The 26,678-nt window shown below is 57.2% G+C and overlaps 2 protein-coding genes across 4 annotated transcripts in view; one reads left to right on the forward strand and one right to left on the reverse strand.

The window, feature by feature from the left end:
- CCDC85C (coiled-coil domain containing 85C) overlaps nucleotides 1–25,106 on the reverse strand; it is a 96,674-nt gene extending 71,568 nt beyond the window's left edge. For both annotated transcript variants that reach the window (XM_045396967.3, XM_015453298.4), the window contains exon 1: nucleotides 24,068–25,106. In XM_045396967.3, the coding sequence (XP_045252902.1) occupies nucleotides 24,068–24,866 (799 nt within the window). In that variant the 5' untranslated portion in view covers nucleotides 24,867–25,106. The remainder of the gene's footprint in view (nucleotides 1–24,067) is intronic.
- A 330-nt stretch (nucleotides 25,107–25,436) lies between these two features.
- HHIPL1 (HHIP like 1) overlaps nucleotides 25,437–26,678 on the forward strand; it is a 77,686-nt gene continuing 76,444 nt past the window's right edge. For both annotated transcript variants that reach the window (XM_065518439.2, XM_065518437.2), the window contains exon 1: nucleotides 25,437–25,514. The gene's annotated coding sequence lies outside the window, so the exon portion shown is untranslated. The remainder of the gene's footprint in view (nucleotides 25,515–26,678) is intronic.

A 26,678-nucleotide genomic window follows, 5' to 3' on the forward strand; every position in this document is an offset into this window, starting at 1 on the left:
TGCCTGCTGTCACCTCTCCCGATTCCTTCCCCATCCCACTCAGGAATCGGGGTGGGGGCTCCCATCTCACTACACTGAGGCACACACGGTTGTTAGTTGTTAGGCTGTCTACCAGAGGTTGCCCAAGGCCAGGCCACCCTGCCCACCCCCATCTGGCTCAGTCCCAAGACTTTGAGAGTCTTGGCCAGGGTAGGGCATTAATGACCTCAGCAGCAGGCCACAGTGACAAACCCCACACACCCCACATACCCCGGAGTGAGTCACTTGGGCAGGGCTGGCCCCTTCCTCTTGGCCTCACATTCCTCAACAGTAGACACCTTCCAGGAACTCGGTCAGCAAAGTGGCTGGAGCTGCTGGGACAGACAGCCTGTGCAGGCCTGGCCCCCGGCACACCCCGAGGAAGGAGAGGCTGGGTGGCTCAGGTGTGGGGAGCTCAGCAGGCCCAGTCCCCAGGGACACAGCCCACATGCACAGTGGGTGACAGACCAGCTACACAGCCCCGCCCAGAGAGAAGAGCACACCTCCGAGAGTCACTATGAGTGCAGTGGGGGAGCCAGAAGGGGCTTTTGGACACTGAGGTTGCTGGAAAAGCAAGCAGAGGGCGGCATCTCAGCCACAGGCTGGAGACATATGGGACGTCCCCAGCAAGGGGAGGAGGGGAAGAGGGCAGGGGCGGAGGGAACTGGAGGTGGAGAAGACAGCCAGGGAAAGCGGGGAGGTATGAAAATGCCTGGCTAATGGTGTTAAGGAACTGTCACTCATGGCCGGGCGTGGTGGCTCACATCTGTAATCCCAGCACTTTGGGAGGCCGAGGTGTGTGGCTCATTTGAGGTCAGGGGTTCGAGACCAGCCGGGCCAACATGGTAAAACCCCACCTCTACTAAAATTACAAAAATTAGCCGGGCGTGGTTGGTGGGCGCCTGTAGTCCCAGTTACTTGGGAGGCTGAGGCAGGAGAATGGCTTGAACCCGGGAGGTGGAGGTTGCAGTGAGCCGAGATCACACGACTGCATTCCAGCCTGGGTGGCAGAGCAAGACTCCATCTCAAGAAAAAAAGAGAAAAAGGCACTGCTGTTCGTCTTCTTCCAAAAGACACGGGAGAAGAGTGTGGCACAGGCGTACGAGCGGGATCACACAGCACCTCCAACTTTATTTTCAGAATCCTGAACCTGATGCCGAGGGGTCCTCAGAGAGCCGAGTGCAGGGTGGGGGCTGTGTTTCAGGAAGGACAGAGTGAGGGCTGGAGGAAACCATCCCGGAGGCAGGGAGGCCAGCTGGGAGGCTGGTCCCACAGTCACTGAAGCAAAGAGGAGGAGTAGGAGGATGAAACCCCACCATCAGCACTGGAGAAGGAATGGCAGGTGTGCCTAGCGCCACCCTACCCCAGCCAAGGCCACACCCATGCTCAAACCACTGGGCTCTCCAGGGCAAAGACCTGGGCAAAGCAGGATGGACGGGCCTGGTCAACCCGGAGCCCTGTGAGCAGACCACCAACTATGCCACACCAAGCTGTTCAGACCCACCAGATGCCGGACCCCGCCTGCAAAGAACACAGCCCCTGAAGATAAACATGGAAGTTCTATCTTCTGGGACAGAGCTGCCAGGTAGGAGGACAGCGTATGGAGCCTCACACCTGGGGTCTGGCCTCATTCCCCCCCACCCATGGCCACTCTCAACCACTCCACGGGTGGACGGAAAGCCAGTGACCGGTGTAAGGCTGCCTGCCTGGCCTGGGGCATCCATGACCCCTGCCTGGGCCACCGCACAATCGCTCCCTTTGTTCCCCGGCTCCCCATTGTCTGCAATTCTCTCGCCTGCCTGCGCCAGGCCAAAGGAGGATTTCCAGGGGGATTTCTCAATGGGCTCGCAGGGAAGCATCCTGTCTGTGGGACCTGCTGCTCCCGGCCTTCCTTGAAAGGCCACAAAGCAGGATGGGGGCTGATGACCCTTGGTAAATGGCCCCAGATGTGAGCAGCTATTTAAAACTGAGCCATCTTCCGGCTGCGTGGTGGATAGGGGGCGGGTCAGAAAGGTCGTTCTGTCTTAACAACTAAAAGCTGCGTCTTCCCACGACTGACCATGACCGACGCATCACGGCAAGTCACTTCCTAGTGTGAACCCTCTTTGGCTCCTCCCGACAAGCCCGTGAAGGACGTCAGAGTGTGCCCCGCTTCCCCAGGAGGAAACCGAGGCTCAGGAAACTGAGGCACATCCCTTTGTGTGACCTAGTCTGGGCTGTTTCAGACACACATCCCGGTGTTCACTCAGGATCGGCCATCTCAGGTGGCCACACCCAGGGGGGGTGGGGGGATGCTGGCAGAGGCCTGTGTGTTTCCAAGGCTGTCCCCTCCTGACATGGACGGGGCTGCCAGGCCTGGCCCCCCATCACTGTCAGAAAGGTGTAGGCGCGGCGTAGCAGATACAGCTGCACTTCTGATGGCGACCACCCTGAGGTCCCCGGGGAGACGTCTGCACCATGGAACAAGCAAACAGCCACCTCGCATAAGGTGTACAAAGAACAGTCAGTGATGAGACAAGGTATTCTCCACCTGCGCATGTGAAGAGTTGGGATCAAAAATGGTAGGAACATCATGTGGCACAGTGTGTTTTTGAAAATGGATGTCTTGTCTATGGCCATACCACCGTGAACGCACCTGATCTCAGCTGAAAATGGATGTCTTGGATAGGAGGCTGAACAGAAAAAAAAAAAAAAAGTTAAGTCGACTGGGCACAGTGGCTCACACCTGTAATCCCATCACTTTGGGAAGCCAAGCTGGGTGGATCACCTGAGGTCAGGAGTTCAAGACCAGGCTGGCCAACATGGTGAAACCCCGTCTCTATTAAAAATACAAATTAGCCAGGTGTGGTGGCACACGCCTGTAATCCCAGCTACTTGAGAGGCTGAGACAGGATAAGCACTTGAAACCAGGGGGCAGAGGTTGCAGTGAGCTGAGATCGCGCCTCTGCACTCCAGGCTGAGCAATGGAGAAAGACTTTGTCTCAAAAAAAGAAAAAAAAAGTTAAGGCCGGGTGCGGTGGCTCAAGCCTGTAATCCCAGCACTTTGGGAGGCCGAGACGGGCGGATCACAAGGTCAGGAGATCTAGACCATCCTGGTTAACACGGTGAAACCCCGTCTCTACTAAAAAAGTACAAAGAAACTAGCTGGGCAAGGTGTCGGGCGCATGTAGTTCCAGCTACTCAGGAGGCTGGGGCAAGAGAATGGTGTAAACCCAGGAGGCGGAACTTGCAGTGAGCCAAGATTCAGCCACTGCACTCCAGCCTGGGCGACACAGCAAGACTCCGTCTCAAAAATAAAGAAAAAAAAAAGTTAGGTAAAAACTAGGGAAATCTGAATCAAGAATGAATTCTAATTGATACCAATCAATACGGGTTCATTCATTGTAATGAATGTACAAGACCAGTTAAGAAGTTAATAGGGGACACTGGGCACAGAGTTTATACGAGAACTCTCTGTATCTCAATTTTTCCATAAATTTAAAATCTGCCCTAGGCTGGTCTGAGTGCAGTGGTATTTACAACTAATTGATCACAATCAGTTACAGATTTCTTTGTCCGTTCTCCACTCCCACTGCTTCGCTTGACTAGCCTTTAAAAATATTCTTTTTAAAAGCCTTTTTAAAAAATTAAACTAAAAAAAATTTTTTAAAAGATAAAACTGCTCTAAAAAACAAAGTTTATTTTTAAAAGTATGCATAACTGGCAGGGCATGGTGGCACACCTGTAATCCCAGCACTTTGGGAGGCTGAGGCAGATGGATTGCCTGAGGTCAGGAGTTTGTGACCAGCCTGACTAACATGGTGAAACGCCATCTCTACTAAATACAAAAAATTAGCTGGGCATGGGGGCACATGCCTCTAATTCCAGCTACTTTGGAGGCTGAGGCAGGAGAATTGTTTGAACCCAGGAGGCAGAGGTTGCAATGCGCCAAGATCGCACCATCACACTCCAGCCTGGGCAACAAGAGCGAAACTCCTTCTCCAAAAACAAACAAACAAAAAAAGTGCTGGGCGCAGTGGCTCACGCCTGCTATCCCAGCACTTTGGGAGACTGAGGTGGGTGGATCACAAGGTCAGAAGATTGAAACTAGCCTGGCCAATATGGTGAAACCTCATCTCTACTAAAAAAACACAAAAATTATCCAGGCATAATGGCAGGCACCTGTAGTCCCAGTTACTCAGGAGGCTGAGGCAGGAGAATCGCTTGAACCCAGGAAGCAGAGGTTGCAGTGAGCCAAGATTGCATCACTGCACTCCAGCCTGGGCGACAAAGCGAGGCTCTGTCAAAAAAAAAAAAAAATTGTGTATATAACTAACATACACCTGTGATAAAATCTCATAAAACACTGTACACACAGAGAAATGAGTGCATGTAACAGGCAGGTGCAATCTGAGCTCAGGTTTGCAGTCTAGGCTGCGCTGTGTCACTGTCATGGTCCTGGCTTTGATAATGCACTCCTTACGTGAGATGTCACCACTGGGGGAACCTGGGGGAAGGGTACACAGGAGCCCTTTGCACTACTTTTGCAACTTTTTTTCTTCTTTTTAGAGAAGTGGGGCTCACTATGTTGTTCAGGCTGGCCTCCAACTTCCTAGGCTCAAGTAATCCTCCTGCCTTAGCCTCCCAAGTGGCTGGGACTACAGGTACACATAACCATGCCTGACTTACTTTTGCAGCTTCTTGTGAGGGTAGGATTAGAGATGATTTTTAAATCATAATTTTGAACATCACAGTGTCTTCTGAGCGTTTCCACAATGAGCAATGGATTACTTAGGGGCCGGTGATCCTCTGCACCTCCACCAGCGATAAATCACGTGGTGGTGGGGAATGGAGCCAGCAGTCCAAGGACCGGGTGAGACAGCAGCTGGGAGGTGCTGCTGCCCCTATCCAGGCAGGGTGCTTGTCCAGCAGGCCACCCGGAGCACACAAGCATCCTTGCCACACCATCACCACACGCTCCCCCTTGCACAGAGACCCGATAAATAAGGGGACTGCCTTGCTCCCCAAGCCTGGTGGGGTTTATGTGTCATGTCACCTCAGCAGGGGTTCTAGCCTCCCTGAGCTCCACTCAGGGGAATCTCAGGATAAATTAGGAAGGCAGAACTCAGGCAGGGGTGTACCGTGCGCAAGAAGAAATCTACCACATGGCGGACACTGAAATGTAAATCCTGCATGGCTTTGCAGCCAGAGTAAGTTTTCCTACCAGTGCTCAACTTTCAAGTCCACATAACTGCCCCACTGCCCACAGAGGCAGAAAAAAATCACACTCCAAATAAGAACTGCCTTGGGGCTGGGCACGGTGGATGCTGTAATCCCACCACTTTGGGAGGCTGAGGCAGGAGAATGGCTTAAGCTTAAGAATTTGAGACCAGCCTGGGCAACACAGCAACATCTTATCTCTACAGAGAAACATTTGTTTTAAATTGGCCAGGCATGGTGGCACACACCTGCCATCCAAGACACTCGGGAGGCTGAGGCAGAAGGATCTCTTGAGCCAGGAAGATGGAGGCTGCAATGAGCTAAGATTGGGAAACTGGGCCGGGCGTGGTGGCTCACGCCTGTAATCCCAGCACTGTGGGAGGCCGAGGCGGGCGGATCACGAGGTTAGGAGATCAAGACCATCCTGGCTAACACAGTGAAACCCCATATCTACTAAAAAAGACAAAAAAAATTAGCCAGGCGTGGTGGTGGGCACCTATAGTCCCAGCTACTCGGGAGGCTGAAGCAGGAGAATGGCGTGAACCTGGGAGGCGGAGCTTGCAGTGAGCCGAGATCGCGCCGCTGCACTCCAGCCTGGGCGACAGAGCGAGACCCTGTCCCCCTCCACCCCCAAAAAGAAGAACTGCCTCCATACCACACCTGTTCAGTCCTCCCATGGGAAGCGAGGACACATGCCAATAACCAATAACAGTGTCACTGTGGGCCACACTCACAGTGGCACGCAGAGACTATCTGGGTGCTGGGGTCAAAGGTAGTTATTTTTCTAAATTTCCTACAATAAACAGGAAATAGTTTGGGAAGAAGAAAAAGTTACTGATGGGGAAACTCTGCTTTTATGTGGACAGAACACAGAGAGGTGGTGTGGGCAGGTGTCAGGTGTGGGGACCCCAGAGTCAGACTGCTGGGGTCAAACCCCAGCTCTGCCGCTTTCTCCACTGGGACCTTGGGCAAGTGACTTCACATCTCTGTGCCTCAATTTGCTCTTTGCTCAAATGGGGAACATAAGTGTCTTTGCCCTGCAAGGGTCAAATGAGTGACTGTGGAGAAAGTGCTGAGTGACTGTTAGCTATTATTGTTCCTACTATTATTGCTGTCACCATACACGCATCTTGTTTGATCCTCAAGAGCCCATATGATGGGATGCCTGGGACACCTCATTAACAGACAGAAAGTGCAGCACGTGGGTCTGCAGCCTTGTCTGAGATCACATGGGTGGATGCACGACCAGTGTTCAGATGCAAAGACCCTCCCTCTGGGCCTCCTTAGGTGGCACAGACCCTCAGGGCACCAGCCAGGTAACTAAAGACCTCCTCACCCAGGGCCCACTTAGCAAGGTGGTATGGCTGTCCCAGCCCTTTGCCAAACACAGCAGGGAAGTTAAGTCCAAGACCCTTCTTCCCTGGACCTTAGGCCTGAAACTAGAAGGTGGCCCTGGTCAGGGCACGGGGGCACTGGCACCCAGGCCTCCTTCCTCCTCCCCACACAGAGCTGCTGTCCCTTTCTGGGCAGGACCTTCTTTCCAGGTTGCCCTTCCCTGCCTTGGGTGGCACCCAGACCAAGCAATAACAATGACCCCACATGACTCTGAGGCCCAGAATCAGGCAGGGCTGGAAGGGAGCTCAGGGGCCCCTTATAGATGAGGTCCCAAGAAGGGGGCACCTGGCCAAAGTCCCACCATGAGTGCAGGGCCACACGGGGCCAGGGCCTGCTCCTGACCCCTCTAGAAGGCTCCCACAGAGAACTCCACCCCTGCCCCTCCCCACACACAGAAGGGTCAGCTCAGAGACACCAGGGCCCATCTGTCTCCCAAGCACCAGCAAGCAGGGCATAGCCTGGGGGGTGGGGACGTGGCCATCAGCAGGCACCAGAGGCACAATCCCCCCTGCCACAAACGTCCCTCACAAGCGGCGGCACTGCTGAAGATGGCCCAGCCTGGAGTGGAAAAGGTCCGGGGCACTGAATCACCAAAACCTCCATCTCCCCAGGCGGGAAACTGAGGCATGTGGTGAGGGGCACTTGTCTGAGCACCACACTAGGGAACCCACTAGAATATGCTAGGGTGGGGGCATGGATAGGGTGCATGTGACATGTCATGGGTTCGGGGGCTCCGCTTCCCATGAGCATGTTTACAACATTCAGGCAGTCCCGAGGGTTCCTCCTCCTGAAGCTCTTTCATGATAAACGCTCCATTTTTAGAAAGAAGCCTCTTTAATGAGGCATTATTTCCAGATGCCAACTCATCACTGTCATACATGAGCCTCTCCCTGTCTGAGCCACTGGAGACGTGGACAGCAGCAATGTGTCGGCGGGGGACCCCCAGCCAGCCACTCTGTTCCACCTGCCGTCCCTTCCACCCTATGCCTGCCACTGTCCATCAAGGCCCCCCGGCCAGAGGAAAGCTCTACCTATGGCACAACCCAAATCCCACCAGGCAGCCTCAGGGCTGGGGCACCACAGCCAAGCCCACAGCCACGGGCGGCACTCCCGTGCTCAAAGAGGGCCTCTGCCCTCCTACCGGGGGCCTGCTTGCTCCTGGGGGTGACAGTGGGAGGGACACCCCAAAAGAGCAACAGCCAAGGTCCTGGCCAGGCCCACCAGCCCCTCAAGGCCCATCCCACCATCCTGAGGTTCCGGGCAACCTCTGCAAGGAGACCTCCCTCTTCCTCCCAGATTCCCCCTAGGCCTGCCAGAGGTCTCACACAACTCTGGGGCATTAAAAGGATAAAATCTCAGGACAGAGATAAAGGGTGCTGGCACATGATTCCAGGCAGCCCCTGCCTTGGGGGAATCCCAGGTTCAGAGCAGAATGAGTCACTGTGGCCTGTCCCTCCAAGACCTTCCCCAACATCATTGCAGGGCAATTAACTGTCTGCTAAAGCCCTCACAGCCTCATGACCAAAAAATAGCTCAGTGCCTGAAGTTAATGGTCAGAACTAAGTCTCATTTAAGGCCTCTGGGGGAGATTTGTTTAGAAAGAAATGAAAAACCAGCCGGGCACGGTGGCTCAAGCCTGTAATCCCAGCACTTTGGGAGGCCGAGACGGGCGGATCATGAGGTCAGGAGATCGAGACCATCTCGGCTAACATCTCGGCTAACCCCGTCTCTACTAAAATATACAAAAAACTAGCTGGGCGAGGTGACGGGCGCCCATAGTCCCAGCTACTCAGGAGGCTGAGGCAGGAGAATGGCGTAAACCTGGGAGGCGGAGCTTGCAGTGAGCTGAGATCCGGCCACTGCACTCCAGCCTGGGCAACAGAGCGAGACTCCGTCTCAAAAAAAAAAAAAAAAGAAAGAAAAGAAAAACCAAGAACAGTGTACATGGATTTATTCCATCCCCCTATGGGATGGCCCCAGAGAGCTCTAAGCCAAGGGTCTACCTCACAGGGGACAAAGACCTTCCAAGGCTCCCAGGCAGCCCTGTCCCTCACAGCGCCTCCGCAAGTTCACTCACTCACCCACTTCTGGGTCACACTGCCTCGCTCATTGTTCTCAACTGGGAAAGGCCATGGGCCTGGCGTGGGAGAGAGGCCTGAGCACCCGAGGACAGCCACGCATCTCAGGAGGCAGACCGGCCAAGCAGGGACCCCGGAGCAGAACCCCCACATGGCCATGCGCCTGAGGACCTCTGCGCCCCCCTGGCTGCAGGGGACTGACTCTACCTCTCCCGTAGGCTCATCCCCAGGCACCGAGTAAGACGGTGCAGCAGGCATGGGGTCACTCTAGCCTGGAGCCCTCACATCACAGCCAGCCACAGAAATGTCTGCCACACAAATAACAGAGCCACACTGCCCTCCTGGCCAGCTTCTGCGTCCCTGTCCTCGTGGAGAATGTGGCAAGCCCCAGTCCAGCGCCCTCCGGTCTCCCCTCGGCCCTCCCAGCTCGCCTGTGCCTGCCACCCCTCACCCAAGTCCCCTTCCACACCCCCAGGCCTGCACAGGCCTCTTGGGCTGGACTCCCCACTGTGTCTGTCGTCCCCACTTCCTCCAGCTGCCAATCAGCAGACCAACAAGGGGCGGGTAGGGCTGACTGGGGAGACGCATCTCAGCTGAACACAAGAGTCACCCCGGGGCAGCCTTTGCCACTACAAAGGAATGCCGAGTTCAACCTGCTTGGGATGCAGCTGGCATGGTGGTCCACCAGCACCTTTCTGAGTCAAACATTGGTGAGGACACCCACCCAGGCTGGCTTCAGCCACGCTGGCCAGTCCTGTGCACACACCACCTTCTCCTCACCCCAGGCCCCCCTGGGTGCTCCTAAGCCTGCCGTTTCCAGATGCCAATGCCAGTCAATGCCTGTATACTTACCCAGAGAAAAGGGAGCCCACGGGCCCATCCAAAAGTCACCAGAGGCCTGGTGTGGGAGTATGAAGGAGAGATCAAGGTTGTAATTCAAAAGAAAATGAGATTTTCCCATTTTTATTCTGCTCCTGCTGGCACTGGCGCTGGCCCAGGAGGCCTGAGGAAGCGAACTGGGAGGAGGGAAGTCTCACACAGGCGGTGGCAAAGGGTCCCCCGGCTGCCCTTTCTGGTCTGGGGGTCAGGTCATTCCCCCACCCAGCTAAGCACTTGGAAGGTGGTCCTGCAGTGAAAAACCAGGCCACCGCAGGTCTTCAAAGCCCCAGGCAGCAGGAATACCCAAAAAAACCCCCAAAAGTACTGGTTCTACTAGATGAAGAGAAGAGGCCAGGCTAGGAGGAGCCCCGGGCAAGCCTGACAAAAAGGATGGCCTGGGCTCCTAGAGCTTCCCCAAGTTCCTCCGGGGTCTCCGAGCACCATGGATCTGATCCAACTGCTTCACCTCACCTGTGGGTAAACTGAGGCCTGGGGAGACTGGTCAGAGACTAAGGAAGAAAGAAAATAATCAGTAGGAAGAAGTCCAGGAAGCAGATGTTTGCATGAAAACATTGACCCAACCCTAAAGCCCTCATATAAACAAAAACAGCTTCAGGAAAGAGGCCCAAGCAGCGTCAACAGAGTGAGCGCCGAGGAGGGCAGGCAGGGGTGAGCACAGAGCCATGGCCCAGATCCACCAGACAACAGACACAGCCAGGACGGCTGGGCGCCCAGGGTAACCGGCACCCGCAGAACGCTGTTGGATTTTACTCGACTCTATGCCTTTGTGTTCTGCGTGGAGTTTCCCCACCACGAACATGCATTCAGTTGATCTATTTTTATTTTTTAAAGGCTTCAGGCAGGAGCCTCATCAACCCTCCTACCTGAATTCTTCATCTTTCCTGAGTCATGGACCACTTTGGGCTCTGATTAAAGCTGCGGTCCCTATTCCAGGAAAAATGCAAGGCTGCACAGTCATTTTGGGGGTTCAGAGGTCCCGGTTAAGGAGTCTGTGAATGCACTGGCTGGTGGGTTGGAGAGGCCACTGCCCACGTGACTAGTGCAGAGAGGAGGACAGGCTGCTGAGAGGCAGCAGGGGCTGCTATGGGGCCATGGGCGGCCCTGACCTGGCCCAGGTATCTGCCTCCTGTCATGACCCCCAAAATAAAGCAAGAGCCAGGAGGATCACGCTGCTGCCTATACCCCTGCCCGCGCCCAGGGGTTCCGACAGCCCAAGTGACCCCCTCCACCGCAGCCACGCCCAGGGCGCATTTGCTGTAGGCAGGAGGGCAGACCCCGGGGATGGCTGCTCTCCCTCTGCCTCCCTTCTGCTCAGAGCTTGGGTTTCACCAAACAAGGGGGTCTTTTCATCCAGGGTGCCCACAACATTTCCGCGCCACACACTTCAGGGCAGATTGTGTTGCCCACAGCAGACCAGCACTCACGGGGCACAAGCTTTGAACTCAGTGGAGAGGGATTAGAGTCCCTGCAGATCAGAGTAGCCCTGGGGTGGGGACGCCAGCAAAAGGGTAAGGAACATCCCAAAGCCTTCTGACCCCTCCTGGGGTCCTCCAAACTCCCAGTCTTGGGGACCACCCTTCAGGGTGGGGCCACCAGCAGGAGGGCAGGCCGCATCCCGAGGGCCTCCTGACCACACTCCCTGCACTGTTCCATCCAATCTGTCAGCAGGAGGAATGTGACAGGGCAGAGCTGGAGCAGGCAGAGGCACTGTGGCAGGCTCACCAGAAACCCTTGGCTGACAGGGACAGCTCAGCCAAAGAGGAGCAGCCGGAGGAGACTGGGAGGCCTGATGGGTTATCGAGGATACCGGGGGCCTCCAGGGCCATTGACATCAGAGACCCCCTTGCCTGCCATGGCTCCCCCCACCATCAACACTGCCATTGCATTTCCAGAATAAGGCAGTTTGGAAAGGTCTTTCTTCCTGGTGGTCTAGTGGCTTAAAAAAAGAAAAAAGAAAAAAAAAAAAAAAAAAACAAGAAGGGGCTTTCATGTGACCTTCCCAACCAACAAGGTCGGGGAAGCCTCTGTTTATGGACGAAGCAAGTGTCCCAGCCAAGTCCTAGCATGGGACAGGTTGGGAGCTGGGCTGGGGTCGGTGTGACCCAGGTCCAGTCTCTCTGTGTGCTCTGCTGCTGTAATCACACCGATGCCACCCTGACGCCCCCCTACCCCCGACCAACACACCAGAGGCTCGGTGAGTCACCATAGGAGAGCACCACGAGGCTGCAGTGAGCAGGGGCCAGGCCCAGAGCCAGAGCCTCAGCTGCAGTGCTAATGGCCTCATCCACCAGGGACGGCCAGAGTAATGGCCGGCAGCTGGACACGGCGGCTCATTGAACCCCAGGAGGCACCTGACTGCCCCAGCCACTGCCAAGGGGAGGAGGCAGCACAGAGGGCAGGAGGGGAGGAAGCTCAAAGCCCTAGTGACAAGGCCAGGGCAGTCTGCAGCCTCCCTGGGAGGGGGGAGGGGTGCCTCGCTGGCCGGTGTCCAATCTGCCCCCACCCCACCAGTTTAAAAGCCACATTCTTTGTTTTCTGATCCTGAAGCCTTTGTGGCCTCATTTCGAGAACAAGGTGCTGGCGGCTGGGAACCAGTTGGCTGGGCTCTGCTGGGGAGACCCCTGGAGCTGTGCAGCCCTCTCTGGGCTCAGGTTTTCTGCCCAGACATATGGACCCCCACATGCACCCGCTCAAGGCTACCAGCCTCTCCTACATGGGCAGGCCTGGCACCCACAGCCGCAGGACATCCTCCAAGAGCCTGGCCTGGGGCTGCGGAGGCTCCCACAGCTCCCACAGATGCTGAGTGCACGAGGGCTGCAGGTCCCACATCCTATAGCCCAGCCACCTGCAAAGGCTGCCCTGCACCTCTGCAAAGGCTGCCCTGCACCTCAGAGGAAGGGCGGGATTTCAGTCTGTGCAGGGGGCAGGATGGGGGGTCACCTGAGGGCCTGCAATGCGCCTTCTGCATGGCAAGTTGTCCTGGGGCCACAGCTCCAGGGCCAGCGTGGTAAAGCGCTGCAGCTGGTGGGGAGGGGGAAGGAAGCCCTGACTCCACACTCAGGTGTCAGGTTCTTTTATTTTCTGAAATGGAGTCTCACTCTGTCACCCAGGCTGGAGTGCAGTGGCATGACCTCGGCTCACGGCAACCTCCACCTCCTGAGTTCAAGAGATTCTCCTGCCTCAGCCTCCTAAGCAGCTAGGATGATAGCTGGGATTACAGGCATGCACCACCACGCCCAGCTAATTTTGTGTTTTTAGTAGAGATGGGGTTTCACCATGTTGGCCAGGCTGGTCTCGAACTCCTGACCTCAGGTGATCAGCTCGCCTCAGCCTCCCAAAGTGCTGGGATGACAGGCGTGAGCCACCGCGCCCAGCCAGGTTTCTTTCCGTGGACAAGCAGGGGTCGCACAGCCCAGGGAAGAATCCTCTAGATCTGCGCTGCCCAGCAGAATTCCCGCAATGGTGGCATTTTCCTCATCTCGCTGTCAGCACGGTACTAGCCCGTGTGAAGGCAGGGGGTCGGTGTGGCTGCGTGTCACTTAATAGTAATGAAGGTGAATTGAAGCAGCTACATGTGGCTAGTGGACACCACTCGGGGTTAGAGCCAGGAAACCTTGACTGTGATGGGTCGTGGGTTAGGCAGGGGAGCAGGAGTACAGGGGAGAGAGGAAGGGACCCAAACCCAGAAGACACAAGGTGAATAGCACAGTGACCAGTAGCAACCTGGACACCTGAGCTGCAAGACCAGGAGCAAGTGGTAGGGAAAGACTGCTCAGCCAGCCCAGGGCGATGTTTTCCCCCAGGCAGAAGGGGCTGGAGAGAGTGCTAGAAGTTGCTCAGGGAGGTCCTAGGTGACCAGCACACCACCCCATTCTAGAAAACAAGCCCGGGGGACATCAAATGCCATCAGGAAGTTGAGATGAGAAGAGGCTGCTGGTCAGAACCAGAGCCACCATTCCCAGGGTTTGGGATTGCCCAGAGCCAAGGAAAGAGAAGGAAGGAGGTGACCTCAGCCTCTAGGGTTTATCCCCCGGTGAAGGGAGGAAGGCCAAGGGGCACAGCGGTAGACAGGAGGGGCTCTGTGTTGCTTTGGACCAGGAAACGTGAGCCTGTTTGTGGAGAAGGAGCCAGAGGACAGACCGAAAAGGAACAAGAGAAAGGAGACAATGGCGGAAGCGGAGGGAGGTCCCCCAGGAGGGGCTGGGCAAAGGCGAGGGGGAGAAGAGGGGAACCTTCCCCTGCCAGCCAGGACAGAAGGTGCTGAAAGAGGGAGAAACTCACTTCTTAATTTTCTGGAGAAAGGGTGGGTGGGTTGGGAGAGTGTCCCATTGTCCCACTGGGCCGCTGAGGGATATTAAGCAGCCGGGAAACAGAGCCCTGCCGCGGGCAATGTGGCCGGAACCTGCCACAAAGGGCCACTCCCAGAGCGGGCTCATTAGGGACCCGGGCCGGTGCCGTGCACCGTGACAGGCGGGAGCATTCAGGGTCCCACACAATCAGGCCCTTGTGCCAGGCGGGGGAGCACCACACTCAAGGGAGCCTCTGCTTCCTCGACAAGAGCGGGCCTCCTTCTTGCCTTACAACCTGGGAGCCAACGGAAAGACAGATTTGGGAAGACAAAGAGATGCTTCCCCTGACAGTGGATGGTCTATTTTTGGAAATGGGTCGACTCTTCTCCATAGCTGCCGTTTCGGTGCCACCGGCCCTGCCTGCCTCTGTCCCCTTCAAAACAGCCTGGAAAGGCCTCTACCTCACCTGCCCAGCCCGCGAAAAGCGGGTGGCGAAGGCAGCAGCCTCCATGGGGCTGCCTGGCAGCTGATTCGAGCTCCTGGGGCAGGGAGGTAGGGGTGCAAGCCAGGGTGCATCCAGGGCCCAAAACGGCATTCCACGGCCTCGCCAAAGCGATCTCCCCAGCGTCCGTGCAGCACAGGTCAGCGAGGGAGCAACACAGGCAGGGCCGTTTACCCCTCACTGCTAACATGAACTGACACCGGCCTCCCAACCCTGGCCGGCCAGGCTCTGTGGTGCCCAGTGTGGGCGCCACCTTGTCCCTAGCTGGCCTGCTGGCAGGGCCCATGGCTGTCCTCTGGGATCCTGGCTCTGGCCACCCAGCAGAACTCCAGAGCCTTCACAGCCTCCCATGACACCAGGACCAACTGTGTCCATCTCTGGGGCTGGGCACAGGCAGTGGTATTTTTTAAAGTTTTCTAAGTGATAGCTAATGTATAGCCACAGTTAGGAACCACTGGTAAAAGCCAAAAGGTATATATTTTAGTAATTATTCAGGGGAAATGGGGAAGGTGGGGTTGTGCAAATCACCACCCTCTTGGGGAGGTTTGACTTTGCTGGCGGGGCGGGGCAGGGGACGGGGGCAGGGAGTAACTTATTTAACTCGGTGCCAAGTGTACAAATGAGAAAAGAAAGACAGGTGGGCAAAGTGGGTCAAGCACTATCTGGCACCTGGTCAGTCCTTCCAGGACTGTTCACTCCTCCCTCCAACACTGACTGTGCATTGCAACAACATTCTGGACTGGGAGAGACAGGACAGCAAACGGAGGAACCTGGAGTCCAGGAACACGCAGGCTTGTCCCCAGCAAACCTGCACCCGGAATCGAAGCTCGGCGTTCTCCTCTTGCGCTAAACCCGTTACTGAGTCCATCAGATAGGGGAAGCAGGTACTTCCACCGGGGCCCTGCAGGAGGGGAGGCTGGCCTGGGCCAGGGTCTCAGCCTCAAACAGCGTTTAGACAGGTCACCATCTCTAGCTCCCACAGTGGTACCCATGTGGTCACAGGCAGCCTCACCATCCCCACCTGCCCAAAGGCAAGGACCAACCACCAGGCAAGAGATGAAACCCAGGCTGTAGGGTATAGGAAGAGAATCTCCAGGAATATAAAAGAGCTGGCTCACAGGACCGCAGAGTGACTGACAGGAGGCAGGATGGTCAGAGAAGGCCACCCCTTCCTTGTGGCTCTGAGTCAAAGGGCCAGAGGAGATGAGGGTCCCTGGGACTCTCAGCTCAGCCCATCCAAGCTGCCCATTTTACAGATAGGAAAATGAGAGCCCAGGGAGAGGAAGGGACTTACACATGGTTGGGTCTCAAGTGGGCTGAAGCCACTGGTTCAGTCTGGATTGTCCAATCCACAGAACAATGGTAATCTCCCAAGACCCCAGGCACGGGGCATGTCAGCTGACAAGGCCACTCAGGCCCAGCAGGTGATGTGTCTGCATATTTATCAGGTGGGGAACAGGAGAAAGATGGGGACAGGTTATAAAGTTTCCAGTTTCTAACAGGACTCCTAACAGGTAACTCTGGGTCCCCTTGGAAAGTCCATCAGAAAACATTAGAACTGGAACTGCCCACACCCCGAAGGAAAGCCCAACCCAGTGACTTCAGGGGCAGTGGAACAGGCTTCAGAGACCCCACCTGTCCTGGCCCTGCTCACTGCCTAACCCTTGTCCTGGGTCCCCACTCATCCATCACCCCAGCTGAACCCAAGGTGCAGGCAAATGCCCACCACATGCCTTTGCTCGGTTCTTTTTGTTTTGGTTTCGTTTGGTTTTGGTTTTGGTTTGTTTTGTTTTGAGATGAGTCTTGCTCTGTGGCCCAGGCTGGAGTGCAGTGGTGTGATGGCTCACTGCAACCTCTGCCTCCCGGGTTCACGAGATTCTCCTGCCTCAGCCTACTGAGTAGCTGGCATTACAGGCACGTGCCACCACACCCAGTTAATTTTTGTATTTTTAGTAGAGATGGGGTTTCAGTGTGTTGGCCAGGCTGGTCTTGGACTCCTGAGCTCAGGTGATCTGCCCAGCTCGGCCGTTCTTTCTGAGAAGCCTGGTCTCTCTTCTCACCTGCCCTCTTCTGCTTTTACTAAGTCCATCTTCGAGGCCCATCTCAGCTCCCAATTCAGCCGCCCCTCCTCTGAGCTCCCAGCACACCTGAAGAGGTTAAGAAACCAACTTGGGCACTTCCTCGAGGCAAAGTGGCATGATGAATAATCACACCCACAGGGCAGGGGAACTGGGACATACCAGCGGGCACAGGCTCTGGGGTCAGCAGGATGGGAGCCCCTGGCCTGGCCTGGCCCCACCCTGCCCCTGCTGTGACTTGCCTCACCACCCTGGGCCTGTTCTTTAGCTGAAACGGGGACCCCAGTGGGGACCAGCAACTGTTGTGGGAGGCGAGTGAGAGAAAACCCAGTTGCTCTCAGCACAGTGCCAGGCACACGTTTGTTCCATCCAAAAGACTTTCAGAACCTGCCACTCTGTGCTAAGAGTGGGAGTCAAGAGGACCAGAGTCCCAGGCTCATAAACTCCCAGATGGACAGAGAGCAACAACAGAGGGCCCCAGGTGGGCAGGGAGGGCTCCAGCATCCATGTGGCTGGCCCCGGGGTGGGCCCCTGTCTTTTCAAGTCTCTTCATGCCTTAGGACTCCGTGAAGTTTGCTCAGGGGTTTGCGGCTCTCCCAGGCCTGGCATTTGCTCCACTCTCAGATACCATCAGCCGCAGAAACACAGTCTACTCAAGAGCTTTTCCAGGGGCAGAGAGGGGAAGACCTGCCAGCAAACGTGCACATGGGTTCTAAGACACGCCCCACATTACAGCCGGGAAGGGAAAATGCCCAGCTCTGAATTGAGGAAATGGCAGAATGTCTGTGCCGTTGAGGAATCAGGAAGAAAGAAAGGGACTCAGACCCTCACCTCCTCCCGGGACCATCCACTGTAGTTAAATATGCTCCACGCCTCTGTTTGAACAGCACACATAAGGCAAACCCAAGGCACTCAATACAGTCCCGATCTTTCTGCTCGGCCCCCCCGAAGAGCTGGAGGTCAGCGGTGAGCTACTGAAGAGCAGACACCCATCCCCCGGTGACCCGGCTCCAGGCCTGTCCAGAACCCTCTGCCTGTGTAGACAGGTGATGTCTGAGTGACCAATCCTGGGTGCTTGCTTAGGGGAGGGGGGACCATTCCTCACATTTTATGGTCAAAGAAGTATCAAGTCCCTTCAGCAGACAAGTTGGTTCCTCTATCCCCAAACCTTTGGGGATGCTACTAGGGTCTCTTGTTGTTATGTAGCAGGAAGATGAGAATTCTGAACCCCAGAGCGGTCCCTGCCTGGATCCCAGACACTGATCCTACGTCTAGGGTGCTAGACGTAAGGGTGGGAGTAGCGGGAGGCAGCATCAGCTCTGGGGATGGAGGGCACAGTAGCCACCTGGGAGTGGCAGCATCTCCCACAGGCGCTGCCCTGCCTAAGAGCTCAGGACGCCTGCCCTAGAGGTCAGAGGTCATGAGAAGGCTGACAGCAGCTGAGAGCAGGACTTTGGAGCAGGCTCACCAGGTCTGGAAACTACAGAAGGTTCTGTCCTGTGGCCTGTCTCCTGGCCAGGACCTCCTGCCAACGGAAGCCCTCAGCTTCCACTCCCTGCTCCCCTAGCCCAGCCCACACCACAGTGGTCACCAGAGTGATGCTCCAGAACCACCACCCCACAAGCCAGACTCCAAGAATCACTACTCAGGAGGCACTCAGACCTCAGAGGCAGTAAATGCTCAGTGAAGTTCACAGACGCTTCCCTGCCTCCTGAAGAGCAAATTACCACCTGTGAGGTCCAGTCCCGCTTGTCGCCCGGCTCTTGACAACCAGACCTGCCCTCCCACCTCCGACAGTTCGCAACCAGATTCCCAGAGCCGTCTGGGGTGTCCACGAGCCCCATCCTCAGTGGATTCAGGAATGCCCCTTCTCACTGTCCACGCAACCTCCCCTGACGCAGCGCTCCCCAGACCCAGAGGCAACACAGCCCACCTGGGCCACTCTTGTTTGTGGGCACTAAAGTCTGAAAAGCTGGGACTTTGGGGTCTGCCCTGTGGGGGTGCACACAGCACTAACCCCGCTAAGGGTTATCTCCCCACATACATCCTGGGTCCACCTTACAGGCCCCAGGTTCTCAATGCCATGCTCCAGACCCCACTTCCAGACCTTGGCCATTCTTATTCCTGCCTGGAATGCTGGCTCCCACCATTCAACTAGATGAGGACTCAGCTGGCTCTGACCCTAGACTGGGCATAAGCGTGTGTCAGGGGATCTCCCACTCCCACCCAGGGGAGGCGAATCCGCGGAGGCCAGGAAATAATGAAAGGACATGGAACCCATCCTTCAAGGCCCAGTTCTAGGATCGAGACATTATTAGCCTCAGGATACAGATGAAGAAACTGAGGTTTAGAGGCTCAGTCAGCTGCCACGGTCATAAAGCAGGTAGCAAGGCCAAAATTCACCCAGGGCTCTCTGACCCCGGAGCCAGAGCACTGCCCAGAGGGCTACACTGCCCCTCAGCATGCCTGGTGTCGAATGTTGCAGTGGGAGAAGGGGCCTTCGCACAGCAGGAGCCGCTACCCCCCAGAGGCTCCACATATCACTCATTACACCCTCCTCCCTCGACCCGAAGCTTGGTAACATTTTCCCACTTGGCAGAAGAGAAAACAGAGGCTCGTGGAGGCTCAGGAAGTTGCCTAACAGACTTTCAATTCTCTGCGCAAATGAAGGCAACAAGCATGGATTGGAAAATCCCCACGGGCGGAAAACAGATTAGGAGCAAACTACTGATTTCCTTGTGTATCATGTGCTGGTCCTGGGAACTCACAGGCCAGGCCTGAGCAAGAGTTCTGGTGGGGCGACTGCTGCGGTGGTAAGCCAGCCTCGTGCGGAGAAGTGAGGGAAAGAGAAACCAAGAGGTGGGGAGGCACAGCCATCACAGGGAAAGTGGCCCGCCCTGCACCGCCTTCGCCCCACTCCTCCATGCCAAGACACAGGGAGACAGGAATGAGGCCCAGGGCCTGGCATCCTAGGAGGAGGTGCACTGTCTCTGTGGCAGAGGTCACCGCTCCCCTGGAAGTCCCTGGGCAGCAGGCACAGGGCCATGGGCTCAGAACTCTGACACAGGAAACCGAAGACGCATCCCAGGCCCCCTAACCAGCCCCACAGGACCTAGAGCAAGTCACCGCACCACTACTCCTAGTAGCCCTGGTTTCCCCATCTAAGATATGGAGATGCTGAGGTCTCCCTCCTGGGACCATTTGGAAGCTCTGAACAGAATGGAATTGGGACTGGGATGCTGTCTGTGGCAAACTGTGAAGCGCCGGGCACAGCTTACCCACCCCTGGGTCACCTGCCTGGGAGCCTCTCAAGGCCAGCCCTCCTTTCTGAGGCACAGCATCCCAAGGCCATTGATGGATCCCTTGGGACAGGCTGGGGAAGGAGGAGGGGGAAAGGCTTATCTCACCCACCCCATTGTCTTCACTGACCTTTGCTCCCCAGCCTAGCTGGGTTTAGAAAAAGCAGCCTTATTAGCCGAGCTGCCGCACAGAAAAGAACTATTCAGAGTTAGCGTGCTCTTTTTTTTAAAGGCCTAGACCACCCTGTTCCATCCTCCCACTTAAACCAACAAAAACACAAGCAGGAGAACAAACCTGTCTCATTTTGAGAAGCTCACAATTTTAATCCAAACTTTAAAAGGTCAATGGGGCTCATCCACAGGCTTGCTAGAATCCTGGTTCCTCTGGGTTGGCTAAAGGGGAGTGGACCGTGGAGGAGGAGGTTATCAGGGGAGGGGAGGAAATGCCTGGGAATGGGCAGGAGGGGGGCGTGGTGCCTGTGGTGGGGCAGAGGAGATAGGCGGAGGGGCAGGTAGGAAAAGAACTGAAAATTCTTGTGTTTGAAAATTCTATCAGTTCATGAAGGAGAACCTGACTTTCTGGTGTTGGGGTTTACCTGCCTCAGTGTGCCACACTGGACTACAGCAAAGCGCACCCCAGTCCCAAGTCCAGTCAGCCCAGACCAGACGTCTACCAAAGGCAGCCAAGGCCAGGTGCAGTGGCTCATGTTTGTAATCCCAACACTCTGGGAGGCCAAGGCAGGAGAACTGCTTGAGCCCAGGTGTTCAAGACCGGCCTGGGCAACATAGTGAGTTCCCGTCTCTACAAAAATTCAACAATTATCTGGGCATGGTAGCACATGCCTGTCATCCCGGCAGCTTCAAGAGGCCAAGGCAAGAGCATTACTTGAGCCCAGGAGGTTGGGGTTGCAGCGAGCCATGGTAGTGCCATTGCACTGTAGCCTGGGTGACCAGTGAGACCCTGTCTCAAAATAAATAAATGCATAAATACATAAATAAACAAACAAATAAAGCAGCCAAGGAGAAAAGCCTATTTGCATGTACATACACAATACACAGGCCCGCCAGGCCAGCCTCAGCCAGGGCTGCCTTGCATACAGATGGGCTACCTCCCACCTCAACCACTAGAGTCCTCCTAGGGTACCCAGCAGGGCTGCAACTGCCACCAGCTCCCCAGAAAGGAGAGCAGGGTCACTGTCCTCACTAGCTCATCAGCAAGCGTGGCCACACAAGAGGCTCAGACACAAACATTCAGGTGAGCTGTCTAAGCAGCAAGCACTTTTGAAGAGGAAAACGAGGTGTGCTGGGAGAGCCCCAAGGACTCTAACAACAGGAGAAACCTACTGTGTGTAGATCCTGACCTCATTCAACCTTGTGTGGATAATGGGGTACTCTGGGTTCTGTCCACCTTACAGAAGAGGACCACAGAGAGGCTTGGCCAGTTAATAACTTGCCCAATATACATGGAGGAGCTGAGATTCAAACTCAAGACACCCTGAGCCTCTGGGTAATGGGGTTATCAGCCATCTGCTCAGTGGTCACTGATAAGGAAGTGACACTTCCCAGCACGGGACAAAGAGGGCAAACCTGGGTCAGGAATCAAGAATAGGGAGTCACCAGTGTCCCCTCATTAATAGTAACAGCAAACATGACAACAGGCCAAGGGCACAACAGATTCAGACCCACGGCCTGAACAGGAGATGATCATGGCAGCAAACCCACCCGGGACAGGTACTTCCAATGTCAGCCACCTTCCCAGACAAGGCTAGGAACCCCTCTAAGCCTCCACTTGCTTGTCTGTAAAATGGGGATAATACTGCTTCCCCAAGGTTCCTTTGAGGAGAAGCAAAGACCAAGCACATGAGGCGCAAGCCTGGTGTCTGACCCCACTTTTGACACCACCCAGAGAGAAATTCATCATCTCCCTCAGCTCAGGCCCAATCTTTGTTCAATTTAAAGCTACAAGTCCCAGAACAGAAAAACCCAGTTTCACCAGGAGAGGTGGCTCACACCTCTAATCACAGCTACTTGGGAGGCTGAGCTGGGAGGATCACTTAAGCCTGGGAGGTTGAGGCTGTAGTGAGCCATGAGTGTTCCACTGCACTCCAGCCTGGGTGACAGAGTGACACCCTGTCTTGAAAAAAGGGTTGGGTGGGGGGGGGGGGGGAAGAAAGAAAGAAAAACTCAGTTTCTAAGAGAAGGGCCTTTCCTGGTTTCCAAGCATTCCGTTTATATTAGTGGGACAACACCCCAAGGCCACATGTGTCTTTAAGAGACAAAACTTAATAATAATAATTTCAACTGTAACTGAAATTTGTAATAATAATGCTGAATTTTCATTTCACCCCAGAGCAAAGGTTTGCTGCCACAACATTTGCAGCAGTCCTGTGCTAAGTGGACTTGGGGGAGGATGGGTTCTGTGGGAAACCCTATACTTCAACCCCCCACTGGTCCCCAGTGGGGTGGAAAACTCGGTCTAGCCTAGTCCTCCACTCCTGTATTATTCACTCTCGCAGCTGACACGCCGAGCCAGACTGGGGCCGCATCTCTTTGCCCAAAACATGACAGAGACTTTCCTGCAAGTATGCTCTAAACACTCCAGCCCTCCAGTGTCCTGCAGAGAGGCACTCTCGCCAAGTGTCATTGATGACGCAGCTGAAAACCAGAAACATTTCATTTTCCAGCCACGAGACTGCAGCAGTCTGCTCCTTTGTACTGCCCTTGGGGAAACCGAGGCCCAGATAACTGACCCTTCAAAAGCCCCCCAGGACCGCGAAGTCAAAGGGGTTGAGGTACTCTAAACAGCCCCAAAATGAATTAAATCACCTAACTTTGCACTACTCTCACTGCCCTCAAGCAGCCTGTGGTGGGAGGTGGGGGGTGGATACAGTGTTACAAAGAGAAACCTGAGTTGTAGCCATAGATTGCTAATCAGTAACAAAATATCCCTCTAAACCCAGTCAGTCCTACCTTGAACCCACAGGCTCAGGATGGTAAATAAAGGAAAAATATGCTGCACTGCCCCCGCCCCACCTCCATGGATATGTCTCCCACCCCAGCCCCCACCCCATCACGCCTGCAGAGGCCACTTGGCCACCAAACCAAGGAGCAAACGTCCCTCCCCACCTCAGGCTGAGGGGTCCTGGGGAGGGCAGTGATTTCAGGCCTAGACACACTTTCTCTGAATTAGGAAAGGCTTTAAAGGCAACCAGAAAGGGCTGTTCATTCTCCACCTTCAGGCAAAAAGTTCAGGCAGTTGTAACTACCAGCAGAACTGGAAGCCAAGCAACCAAAAAACGTGTAAGAACAAGGAGGCCCTGGATCCACCGGCAGGGACGAGAAAGCCGGCAGGGAGCAGAAGGGCTGAGCAGGAGGCTGGGAGAGGGAGCAGCCTGCAGGCTCCCACAGCCCCAAGCTGGGGCCACCCTCTGCACTGGGCGCAGCAGTAATATGGGCGTGGAAGACAGGCGCTGACAGAGGCCAAAGGTCCACCCACCCACACCCTGGTCACGGATGACCATGGCACTTCCTATAAGGCGACCAACAGTTTATAAATCCCTTCAGACAGTTTATCTCCACCTCAAATCCACGAGGCAGAGGTCATCATCTCCATTTTACAGACAAAGAAACGGAGATAGACAGAGGAGAAAAACTAGAATCCGTTCCAAATACATCTCCCTCGGGAAAGTCTTAGAGTCTCGGCTGAGAAAGGTCCCGGGACTAGAAGGGCGGAATTTATGGCAAACCAGAAAGGCTCTGAGCCCCAGGCCTCTTCCCAGCTGCCCCTGGGTGTCAAGCAGCTGCCTGTGCACCCTTCCAATCCCCGCACCCTACTGCAGAACTCCAGCCACTGCACACACGTGGACACTGCTTGGCTTGGAGGACACCTGTTGCTGCAAGAGGGGAAATTCACCTGCGCTCAAAGAGGCCTTGTATTCTTTTCTGTTCAGAACTTCCCGCTACTAGGCAAGGATTTCCAAGGCTGGGATGAGGCGCCCACCGCCAGCCCAGCAGTGACAGACGCCAATTTTGGCAACTACACCCACTAGAAACTTTCCTGCGACCGGACCGGCAGCAGGTTCTGAGCTGAACAGAAAGACGCTCCACGACTGGACCGGCCCACAACCGCCCAAAGCCCTACTTCGGGTGAGTGCGGGATCCCCTGGTCCAGGATCCATGACAGCTGGAGGAGGAGTCTGGAGTGGCGGCCGCACGAGTGGGACCGCCAGGGACCACCTCCTCTCGCCGCAGCCTGGGTAAGGGGCTGCAGCCAGGGAGACCCGCGCTGCCCGGCCCGTGTAGTCCTTACCGTGCAGACCGTTGGGGATGCTGCGGTGGTGCGGCGGCGCCGACAGGTCGTCCAGGGACCGACGTGTTGCTCCTGCCTTGCCTTCGGGGGCCTTGTGCGGCCCAGGGGGCAGCAGCGGGGGTGGGACATGGTGGTGGTGGTCCGGGCTGCCGCCGCTGCCCGCGCTGGACGTACTGCTGCCGTCGCCCACGTCGCGGGCCCCCGCGCCGGGCGCGCCACCCGCCAGCGGCCCGCTCAGGCTGGCCTGGCTGTCGATGGAGCTGCGGGAGCCGGCGCCGCCCCCGCCGCCGCCGCCGCCGCCGCCGCCTGAGCCCCCCGTCGCCGCCAGTGCCGCGCGCTCCTCGTCCAGCAGCAGCACCAGCTCCTTGAGCTCCAGGTTCTCGCGCAGCAGGGCCTCCTGGCGCGCCTCGAGCTCGCGCAGTTTCTGCTGCGAGCGGGCCACCTCGTGCCACACGGCGCCGGCCGCGTGGCGCCCGAAGCGCTGCCACTCGCGCGCCAGCTTGCGCCCCTTCTGCCGGTCGTCGTCGAGGAAGCAGCAGAGCTCGCGCAGCTCCTGGTTGTCGTCCTGCAGTCGCTGGTTCACGTCCTTGAGGCCGCGGATCTCCAGCAGGTGCTGCTGCAGCCGCCGGTTCACGTCGCGCATCAGGCCGCCGTGCTCCAGCATGAGGCCCACCTTCTCGCCCTCCGCGCGCCGCAGCCGCCGCGCCAGCTCCTCCTTGCTCCAGCGGAGCAGCTCCTCGTCCGGCACCTGGCTCAGCTCCTCCGACGCCGCCGCCGCCGTCGCTGCGGGCTTCGCCATGGCGGGGCCGTCACCGCGGCATCGCCCTCGCCCGGCCTGCGCTTCCCCGCGCCGGGGCTCCGCTGGGCCGGTCCGCGCGCGGGCGGGGGGCGGCCGGGGGCGCGTGCGGCCCGCCCTGCAGCCTTGCGCGCCCTCTCGCCGCGCCCGCCGGGGCTGCCCGGGAGCCCGCGCGCCTCGGGGCTGACGAGCGGAGGCGGCTGCTGCGTCGGCGGCCGCGGAGCCGGGCGCTCTCAGGGCTCTGGCGAGGCAGGCGGAGGCCCGCCCCCGGCCCAGCTCCGGGAGCCCCCGCCGCCCCGCCCACCCCGGGCGGAGAGTGGGCGGGGCTCCGAGGCCCGGCCCCGCCCCCGAGGGCGACGGGGGAGCAGAGGCGCGGCCCCCGCCGTCCCCCTGCGCGGTGCGCCCGCCCGGCCGGTGCCCTCTCAGAGGCGCGTTCCGGCCGCGGTCCCGCCCTCCCGGCCGTGCGATTGGGCCGCTCCGGGGGTGTGCGGGAGGGGCGGGGCACGCGTGGGGGGAGCCGCGGGGGTGGTACGGTCCATCCGCGGGGTTTCCGACCCCCGCCCGCAGCCGGCTCCCGGCGGTTCAAGTTTCTGCGCCCAGAGGACGCGGCCTTGGCCAATCCCAGGGCTACAGGGCGCTTTTAAAATGCAGGTACGACTGCGGGGAGGGGGACGGTGGGAAAGGTAGGGCCGGGCTTCCCTTAAAGGCGACGCGCAGAAATAGCAGTCGAGCCCCCTCCCCGGCCCGCGTCCCCCGCCCTCCTCCCTCTCCCCAGATAAACAAATACCCACGATCTGGGCGACGGCGCCCCTTCTCCCTCCCGGGGGCACCAGAGTTCAGGGCAGTCGGAGACTCAGCGAACAATAGGACTGTGACATGGGGGTCGCTCTTCCCCACGGCAGGGCGGCTCTTTGTCCCCTTCCCTGCCCCCAGGCTCCTCCGCCCCCGTCCCCACCCGGGTCTCCTGCCGGAGCGCGCAGCAGGGCTGCGTCTCCACTCCTAGACCGGGGCTAGGGCCCCGGCAGGGCCAGGGCCTTGCCAGCCGCGTCCCGCAGCGTGGTCGGTACTCTCTGCCCCGATGGGGCGAGAGCGCCGGGAACCTGCCCCCAGCCCGGAGTGGCGCTCGGAGCCACGCTCCCCCTCCGCCCACTCGACCGCTAAGTCCCTGGGATTCGGGAGATAATCTGCAATTCGCGGGGTGGAAACCACTGGGAAGGTGGGAAGGTCTCCCACAGGGTCCTGAACGCCGGGGTCCGGGGGCGCCGAGCCGGCCACAGAACTGCCCACCGGCGGCCCTCGCGGGACCCCCGTCCTTCCCACTGCCTGTAAGTCTGTCTCGTTATCCTCCGGTCTCCAAAGCGCATTTACGGCGCGTCTACCGCCGGCAGGCGGGGTGGAGGGGTGTCCCTCCCCCGGAACCTGCAACGAGATCAAACCCGCGCACGCGACAGTGAGCGGCCCACTGCCAGGAGCGCGCGCCCGCGCAGCAGCTGATGCCCCGTTTACAGTTGCTACGCCATTCATTCAGCTGTGTACTCAGCGCCTACTCGCCGCGGGGCCTGCTCCAGCCCCGGGGAATTCTGCAGGGCACCGGACTGCCCTCTGCGAGGGACTTGGCATCCTGGGAGCAGGATGGGGAGAAGACACACGAGCTAGATCACAATAAAACTTGTCTTAAGTGCTATGCGGGGCATTAAGTCGAGCTGCTGTCATAGAAAGCATAATCAGTTACTTTAGATCTAGCGGTCAGGGAGGTCGGGAGGCACATCTAAGCTGAAGTCTGATTGACAAGGTACAAAGATAAGGGGAAGGGCA

The sequence above is a fragment of the Macaca fascicularis genome, chromosome 7, assembly GCF_037993035.2.
Source record: "Macaca fascicularis isolate 582-1 chromosome 7, T2T-MFA8v1.1".
NCBI lineage: Eukaryota > Metazoa > Chordata > Mammalia > Primates > Cercopithecidae > Macaca > Macaca fascicularis.